The 8,583-nt window shown below is 37.9% G+C and overlaps 2 protein-coding genes across 4 annotated transcripts; both read left to right on the top strand.

Annotated features, from left to right (window-relative positions):
* The first annotated feature begins 2,193 nt into the window (after positions 1–2,193).
* LOC130980520 (probable serine/threonine-protein kinase At1g09600) lies at positions 2,194–4,489 on the top strand. Its single transcript, XM_057904191.1, has 8 exons — positions 2,194–2,343; positions 2,420–2,704; positions 2,812–3,129; positions 3,204–3,431; positions 3,557–3,666; positions 3,743–3,860; positions 3,952–4,209; positions 4,349–4,489. The coding sequence occupies exons 1-8, from the start codon at positions 2,203–2,205 to the stop codon at positions 4,487–4,489; spliced, it is 1,599 nt and encodes a 532-aa protein (XP_057760174.1). The 5' UTR covers positions 2,194–2,202.
* A 588-nt stretch (positions 4,490–5,077) lies between these two features.
* Positions 5,078–8,483, top strand: LOC130982376 (exosome complex component RRP45A-like). 3 transcript variants are annotated; one of them, XM_057906361.1, is made up of 7 exons: positions 5,078–5,697; positions 5,788–5,902; positions 6,165–6,245; positions 6,332–6,520; positions 6,899–7,149; positions 7,584–7,628; positions 8,051–8,235. In XM_057906361.1, coding segments are annotated over exons 1-6 (1,080 nt in total). In that variant the 5' UTR covers positions 5,078–5,254; the 3' UTR covers positions 7,585–7,628; positions 8,051–8,235. The 3 variants fall into 3 exon arrangements, with proteins under 3 accessions (XP_057762344.1, XP_057762343.1, XP_057762342.1); XM_057906359.1 differs by having other exon boundaries at positions 5,081–5,697; positions 7,570–7,628; positions 8,051–8,483; XM_057906360.1 differs by lacking the exon at positions 7,584–7,628 and having other exon boundaries at positions 8,051–8,297.
* Positions 8,484–8,583: the final 100 nt, after the last annotated feature.

The raw sequence follows: 8,583 nt of genomic DNA, 5'->3' as shown, positions 1-8,583 counted from the left end.
TTCTACTCCATTTCTGATTCTGTTGCACAGGAGACAAAATTGAAAAATATCTCCTCATTGGTTACGAGATAAAAAGAAAATGTCTCTTAACTGGTGACAAGACAAAAAGTAGAAATATCTCCTAAAAATATTCTAAACAGGCAGAAAGCATTACTCAGCAAAAAGGGGTTAAGATTCAACCCCCCATTCTCTTAGCCACTGATAACCATCAGATTCAATTTATATAGAAATATATTTTGGGACATTCGAACAGACATTTTCATTTTAGGAGATTTGAGTAATTTTAGGAGCCAGTTGATTTATTATAATAATTTATCCAAAACTATATAGATCTTCGTATCATGGTCTTTGTTATTATCATTTCAATTCAAATCATGAATGATTTATTGACATTTCATAGTTGTAAAAGGGACATAATCCAATCAATTCATTATATATATTAGAGAAGCAGCATTAGTTCAGCTCCATTAAAATTTTTATTTCGTGTGTGTCAGTCACGAATTGCTCTATTTTGTGGTTGGTATACATGACTTTCTTCATTTTGTGGTTACTTTTTTTAAAGTGAGTTTTCTGACACGCACAGTATCTCCTCACCCATTTCGTGTTCACCTCCTTTAAAATGAAGGCTAATTCCATTTCGTTGATGCTTCACATGAAATGGCCATGCGCATTATGGGAAATAATATTTTTCTCATGCGTATATAAATAAAAAAGTCCTATAATATATAATGGTATTATGTGATTTACGAATGTATCTATACTGACTCTAAATAATGTTATACGACTAACATAATTTATTATTTTTAATTAATAATATTTAAAAATATTAATTAAAAATATTAGACTTTGCAAAAAATATTGGTCAAAATTAAATTAAAAATATTAACCCTTAAAAACTTTTTTTCTACTGCCCCTGACCCTGCATGTTAGTAGAATAGTAGTTATATATTAAATGAAATTTTCTGTTACTTGATCTGTAAGAAACGAAGAAGATCAATTTTCCAGCTAGTTTGAACGATCAAGATTGATATCCAGCATAGATTATAATTATAGGCGTGTCATTTGCATGCTTGCTCGAGAGAAAGATGAAGAAGGTTCCAACTTCCGAGTAAGCAAATGTATACTCTGTCAAAGGTTATGTTTGTTACAACCTTGTATACGTTTTTCTTAACACACACTCTCTCTCTCTTCTTTTCGTTACAACACATATTCCGAATCTCTCTCTCTCTCTTCCCAACCATTTTTTCCGAATCACGCCAACTTCATCAAATTACTTCTTGTTTTTCCATTCATGCCCTTTCTTCATCCTTCCCTTCCTTCTTTCATTCAAAGTTCTGTTCTATACAGAAGAAGAACAATAATAATATTGATAATGCAGCAATAAATGTACATATTGTGTGTGTTCATTGCAGGAACTTGATCTTGTCAACCCTATAGGTTCTTCCTTTTTTTTTTTTAAAGAAATTCTTCCTTCAATTTTGTTTTTCATCGTATACATACATGTGTTTTGAGATTGAATATTTGAATCATACATGAATCAACCCTTTTTTTTTCTCTTCTGTGGCCTATTGTGTTGGAGCCTCTAGAGATTCATTGGATTGGCTCTTAGAATTTTTGGATTCTTCTTCCTTGAGAACCAAGTCACATTGAGGCATTATGTTGCACCATTGGTATAATTTGAGGTAGATTTTGTTCAACTTGCATGCATGATCGTGTTTGAATTTCCAAGACAAGTTTTCACAGTGAATGGCTACTTGATCATAAGAATAAGAAGGGTGGGAGCTTCTGGGTTCCCAAGAAAATACAAGTGCCCCTTTTCCCACACCAGTTTCTTTTGATTGATTGTGTGTGTGGATTAAGAATATGGGGTGCATCTGCTCAAAAGAAAAAGATAGAATTGATGATGAAGAAAAGAAAGAAAAAGGGATCAACAAGAATGGTGCATTACAAATCGAAATTGTTCCACCATCAGTCTCAACTACTAATACCTTTCCTACTGCACAATTAGGGGGTGTTCATGGGTTAATGGTGCCTCATTTGGTTAAATCATATGCACAAGTTGCTATGCCAGCAATATTAGAAGATAAAACCAATGACTCGTTATTAGATACTGCAAAACAAAAGCAACAAAAAAGGCAGCACCAGAGATGTAAAACAGTAGGAAGTGGTGAAAATGGAGGAATAGCTGCAAACAAATCAGTTATGAGAAGATTACTTAGCCTCTCGCATATCTCAGGAGAAAACATTGATGCCGGATGGCCAACGTGGTTGTCTTCAGTGGCCGGAGAAGCCATCAAAGGGTGGCTTCCTCGACGAGCAGACTCCTTCGAAAAACTAGAGCAAGTTAGTTTCTAATATCACCTATTTATGTATGTTTTTTAAGCATTGCAAACAAATGAACGGTTGATTATGTATGCAGATTGGACAAGGGGCTTATAGCAGTGTGCATAAAGCACTTGATCTTGAAAGTGGTAAATTTGTGGCTCTGAAAAAGGTTCGGTTCTTGAGTAGCGATCCGGCAAGCGTCCGATTCATGGCGAGGGAAATCCATATATTGCGCCAATTAAACCATCCCAATGTGATCAAGCTTGAGGGTCTTGTTGCATCTAGAACTTCCTCCAGTTTGTACCTTGTTTTTGAATACATGGAGCATGATCTTGCTGGATTAGCCGCCACCCCTGGAATCAAGTTCACCGAACCACAGGTAATAAATATATCAATCCATCAATTTGAATGCATAATAATATGAATGAAGGAGGTTTAGACCTTAGAGGGTTTACAAAACTATATGTGTGTATGTGCATTGCGCAGATTAAATGCTTTATGCAGCAACTACTTAGGGGGCTTGAACACTGCCATAGTCGAGGTGTGCTGCACCGCGACATCAAGGGTTCCAATCTTCTAATTGACAACAATGGAAACCTTAAGATAGGAGATTTTGGTCTTGCAACTGTTTATGATCCGGAGAAGAATCAGCAATTAACTAGCCGCGTCGTGACTCTGTGGTACAGGGCACCTGAGCTTTTGTTAGGTGCTACAGAATATGGAGCCGCAATAGACATGTGGAGTGCTGGTTGTATTCTAGCTGAATTGCTCCTAGGGAAGCCTATTATGCCTGGAAGAACAGAGGTAGGAGAGTTACTTTCACTTTCATGCATAAAATTATCATTGATTATTCATGATTCTTAACTTGATAATTGAAGGTGGAACAAATGCACAAGATTTTTAAGCTTTGTGGTTCCCCATCTGAGGAATATTGGCAGAGAACAAAGTTTCCACATGCAACTAGTTTTAAACCACAGCAGCATTATGAACGCCAAGTTGCCAAAACATTTAGAAAGGTCTCTTCTTCAGCACTAGCCCTTGTTGATAAGCTTCTATCTATGGAACCAGAAGATCGAGGATCTGCGACTTGCGCGCTTCAAAGCGAGGTAATTTTCATGACCATGACCATCCCTTTAGTTCTTTCACTTTGCTTGTGCTGTAAGAAACAAGGATTTGCTTTGGAGATATGGTATGTATTCACCTTGTGTTCATGTTTGATATTTGCCATCAGTTCTTTACTACAGAACCCCTACCATGTGATCCATCAAGTTTACCAAAGTTTCCGCCCACCAAGGAGTTCGACGCCAAGAATCGAAACAAGGAAGTAGCAACGTATGCAAAGTTCACCAAAGTTCTTTCACATGTAATTCAATGTTATCAGTGTCATTCACATTCTTATGTTTTTTCCTTATGTCAGGAAAAACACCGAAGCTGTAAGAGAACGAGGATTGGTGTCTGAATTGTCGGATGCAGGACAAGATAAAAAACTACCTAGAACACCGGAGTATAACACCCGCGGAGATCTAACATTGAGGGTATGTTGTTGGAAATATCCATATCCATAGTCATTATTATTGTTTGAAAATTTTGGTTCAAGTTTGATAAAGACTAATGTGAAATTGACAGGGGAAACCAAATGGTGAGGCTCACTATAAAGTTGATCCAAGTAGATCAGTATGCAATCCAAGCTATGTACATAGTACAACAATGAGCAGTGCAGCAATTACAAGACAATCTACATTCAAGAGATTGGACTCATCTGTTGCCAAAACTCCCGAGTTGCGGACGCAGAAGTCTCAGATAAGTCGAGCAACAGCAGATTTCTCTAACTATTCAAGTAAATGGGAACAAGGAGCCATGCTTGGTCATCAAGAACCCATGATGGTAAACTCCTCTAAACCTAGCATACACATAAAACTTTTTTTTTTAAATCAACAGGAATCGATTATTTGTCTAACATTAACAAATAAGAAGCTTGTCTTGATTAATTAATGATTATGTGAATGTGTGTGTGTTGTTTCAGGAGTATGTGCAAAAGAAAAGTAGGATCCACTGCTCAGGACCGTTGATGCCACCGGGTGGGAACATCGACGATATGCTGAGAGAACATGAGAAACTAATGCAAGAGGCTTTCCGCACTGTGAAGATCAATTCTAGAAACTAAGGACATCCATCACTCATGATGACTTGCATGCAACTTGAATGTTTTTTCTTCTCTTTTTTAGTTGGTAGTCTTTGTTAGTTTCATAGGGACAAACAGCATACAATATAAATGATTATGTCTTAAGAGGACAATCTTTTCTTTTTATTAGAAACTATGTATATACGTTTCTCCTCTCTCTACTTTTTACTTGCTATCTAAATTAGGTGAATAATAGTGTTGAAAAAATACATTATCCTGACATGGAATTATATATACTGAGAAAATACAAACGATTTTAATATTAGCCATCATTATACACATAGAATGATACCTGCACCAAGCCACCAACCAAGCATCAAAGGTAACTCTTTTTGTAAAACTGATTTTGTCCAAAATTACCTTCGATTAAAATTGGATTAGTGTTAATATAATGGAAAAGTATGTTCACAAACTTTTTCCTCAAATGTGACTTCGGTAAAACGGATAATATTTAATTAGCGTATGTGGAAATCGCGTTGAGATGCATAATTATTAAAAATAACATTATTTGTAATTTTTATTTATTTTTAAAGGACTGAAAAAAGAAAAGAAAAGAAAATATTTGCAGCAGAAGCAAGTTAAAATTACTCCCTCAATGAATCTAAACCCTTATTAAACCCTAGACTATAGATTTGAGAGTAGGGAGAGACTGTTCCCGCATTTCGACCAAAATCGCCACCGTAACGACCTCGGCGGCGGCACTGAGTCATCAACCCCGGTGCATAGTGAAGAAGAGAATTAGGTTGGATGGAGCAGAGGCTAGCAAATTCATGGCGCCAAACCATAAACGAGAAGAAATTCATAGAGACCGCACTCTTGTCGGAGCTCCGAGTTGACGGTCGGCGCCCCTTCGACTACCGCAAGCTCACCATCAAGTTCGGCAAGGACGACGGCTCCTCGGAGGTCCAGCTTGGCCACACTCACGTCATGGCCATCGTCTCCGCCCAACTGCTCCAGCCCTACAAGGAAAGGCCAAACGAGGGCACACTCGCCGTCTTCACTGAATTCTCCCCCATGGCCGACCCTTCCTTTGAACCCGGCCGCCCAAGGGAGTCCGCCGTCGAGTTAGGCCGCATTATTGACCGCGGGTTGAGGGAGAGCCGAGCCGTCGATACAGAATCGCTCTGTGTCCTCTCTGGGAAGCTCGTTTGGGCGGTTCGCATTGATATCCATATTCTTGACAATGGAGGGTGAGCTAATGAGTTTGTTTTGGTGATAATTGGTTGAATATGCTAATGATAGTTGTGTTGTGCAATTGTTAATTTGGGAAAATCTTTTAGGAATCTTGTTGATGCTGCTAATATTGCTGCTCTGGCTGCTTTGTTGACGTTCCGGCGGCCAGAATGTTCGTTAGGGGGAGAAGATGGTCAGCAAGTTGTGGTGCATCCTCCTGAGGTTAGCCTTCTGTTAATTGAGGATGAGAATGTGTGGCTAGAGTAGAGAGGCTTGACATTGGTGCTTGTGTTGTGTTATTGTTATAGGAATCGCTTGTTTGAACCCTCGGTTTTGTGGGGATGTTTGGCCATGGAAGTGAATTCTGTTAGTGTATTATTGACTCCAGGAGGCCAATGTCTCTCATGAGTAAATACCTTGTGATAACAGCTTGAGTTTTATTTTTGTATGTGTTGTTTTACTGGACTTGGATTGTATGTGACAGGTGCGCGACCCGATTCCTTTGATCATACATCATCTTCCTATAGCTGTGACGTTTGGATTTTTCAGCAATGAAAATATTATGGTATGGATTTTCCATCGTTCTCCCTTGATTTCTTGTTCTTCATTCCGTATGTGAGGTCCTTTTGGATTTTGTTTGGTGATCTCTAGGTGATAGATCCAACATACCATGAAGAGGCTGTACTGACCGGGCGGATGACTGCTACAGTGAATGCAAATGGTGATGTTTGCTCCATTCAAAAGGCGGGTGGGGAAGGAGTATATCAGCGAGTTCTCATGCATTGCTTGAAACTAGCTCATGTTAAAGCTGGTGATATTACAGCCAAGATAAAGGATGCAGTGAGTTCTGCTTTTTTAATTTTTATTTATGTTATTATTTTCCCTTTTTATGTGAAAACTTACATGTTTAATATTGTGACCAATCATGTCTTAGAATAGGTGCTATACTCCAGTGGTGTGAAACAATTAAAGAAGTCTTGAAATAACCTTAATTAATGGACATATTATCTTGATTATGCTTCATAGTCTATCAGTTTGGTTTTGTTTTCATTATAGGAAAGAGTATGTATTGAGTTGACTTCTGGTGACAAACTTTGTTGAGATGACATTGCGAAACTTTTTTTCTGCTTAGTGCATCTGTATTAATTGCCATATTACTTATAGAATGTATAACTTGTTAACTTTGTTAGCTCTTTTTTATTTTCTGACCCGGTGTAGGTTGAAATATACAACACTCAAAGGGCACTACGGAAGATTAAACGTCATTCCATTTCTGTTGCCATGGATGTATGTGGTACCCCTGCCAAATCAAGAGAAAAGCAAAATCAATTAGATGGTAGTCATTTAGACCAGTCAAAGTTTAAAGATGAGGCAAGTTCTATGGAATGTGATGCCACATCATCTGGACAGGAACAAAGTAACAAGAGAGATGGAGTTTCTAATAAATTTATTGGCGGGCCTTCAAGCTGGTATGGCATCAGCTAGTTTAGAATTAGTCGCTTTTACTGGATTTTTTTTCGTTTAAAAATCTGTTGAATTTCTAGTTATTTCTAGTCCAGTCCATGTATTACTATTGCTAGAGATCTATATGCTTTTAGAATCTATCATTAACTTATATGCAAATGAGCATGTGCAGCATGGTATATCTACTTGTTTGAGGCAGTTGAGGTTCTAGGTTTTAAGTATGGGAGGGGGGAAAATTGAATTAGTATTAAGAATAATATTCAGATGTGTAAATTCATAGCTGTTGTAGTCTTTCCATTCAGTGTTTCGTTATTGAAAATCTAAACCACCAGCCCCCCCCCCCCCCCCCCCTTTTTCTCTCTCTCTGGCCGGACAAAAAAAAATCACATTTATAGCTTTCCACCAGTGTAACTTGACTTTTTCAGGGATCCGTACTCAGAGTGTGTCAATTCTGATCTTCTAAAAGCATCTCTAGCATCACATGGTAATAACTTTCTCTTTTATCATCAATTATGATCTCTTACTACCTACTACGATGTGGCTTTTTATTGTTGGTCTTTGCACTTAGGTTAGTCCTAAGGATTAACCTTCACACTGAAATGACCATAAAACAATGAGTAGCTGAGAGCTTGCGAATTGCTTCATGCATTGCCATATTTTCTCAGCCACTCATTGTTTAATCGAGCTTGTGAGATTGTTATATATGCATGCATAATTTCTCATGTTGATTTCATGGTTGGCTTAAGGTTCCTCTTATATTTCTCTAGTGATTTTATTCTGTCGTCTTCTGAATATAGTTCATATACATGTCTGAATGTGCTTTTCTTTATGAACGTATATGTATGTTCTGGTGAGAAGATAGAAATCTGCACGACTTCACCATAATAATTGCTGTAAAATAAGCAGGACCGGCAACTCATAGAAAGCAGAAGGGTTCAAGAAGTGAGACTAAGGCAGAGGAACCACCACAGGAAATGACGACGTATTCTTCACCAACTGCCGCAGGTCTAGATGCTGCCCAGAATATTGAAGGTAAGACGCTGAAGGATGCCGTTAAGCCCAAGAACAAAAGAAAGAAAAAAAGGCTGCCTTCCGATAGTGGAAATTAAGTGTGCTGTTGTCAGTTGGACTAATTGCCACTGACCATATGTTTTGTCTAAAGTGTTTTATCTGTAACATTTCTTTTGTTTTTGCCTTTTTTGTTTGAACAAAAGTTTTAGCCAGGACGTTTTAAGGATTTGGATACACAAATTCTGACCCAATTATGTGACAGTATTCACTAATTCTTCATAATGAAGTAAGATTATTTAACTGTTGTTCCCGGAACTTTGTGCCCCTCGATTTTCAAACTCTCCGTCTACTTTAACCGATATGGTTCTCTTTTAACGGTCTAGGTGTAATCGCTGATAATAATAGGCTGTTACAGTGGAAATAAGAAG

Source organism: Arachis stenosperma, chromosome 5, assembly GCF_014773155.1.
Source record: "Arachis stenosperma cultivar V10309 chromosome 5, arast.V10309.gnm1.PFL2, whole genome shotgun sequence".
NCBI classification, from domain to species: domain Eukaryota; kingdom Viridiplantae; phylum Streptophyta; class Magnoliopsida; order Fabales; family Fabaceae; genus Arachis; species Arachis stenosperma.
This window is presented reverse-complemented; position numbering and strand designations above follow the sequence as displayed.

What these genes read in the sequence shown, in the direction of transcription:
- LOC130980520 (XM_057904191.1), top strand. Translation starts at nt 2,203, where the DNA reads ATGAGAAGATTACTTAGCCTCTCGCATATCTCAGGAGAAAACATTGAT. An exon ending in TTATGCCTGGAAGAACAGAG is followed by an intron (nt 3,130 to 3,203) that starts GTAGGAGAGTTA and finishes TGATAATTGAAG; the next exon opens with GTGGAACAAATGCACAAGAT. An exon ending in GAAGTAGCAACGTATGCAAA is followed by an intron (nt 3,667 to 3,742) that starts GTTCACCAAAGT and finishes TCCTTATGTCAG; the next exon opens with GAAAAACACCGAAGCTGTAA.
- LOC130982376 (XM_057906359.1), top strand. Translation starts at nt 5,255, where the DNA reads ATGGAGCAGAGGCTAGCAAATTCATGGCGCCAAACCATAAACGAGAAG. An exon ending in TTGTGGTGCATCCTCCTGAG is followed by an intron (nt 5,903 to 6,164) that starts GTTAGCCTTCTG and finishes TGTATGTGACAG; the next exon opens with GTGCGCGACCCGATTCCTTT. An exon ending in CAGCCAAGATAAAGGATGCA is followed by an intron (nt 6,521 to 6,898) that starts GTGAGTTCTGCT and finishes GACCCGGTGTAG; the next exon opens with GTTGAAATATACAACACTCA.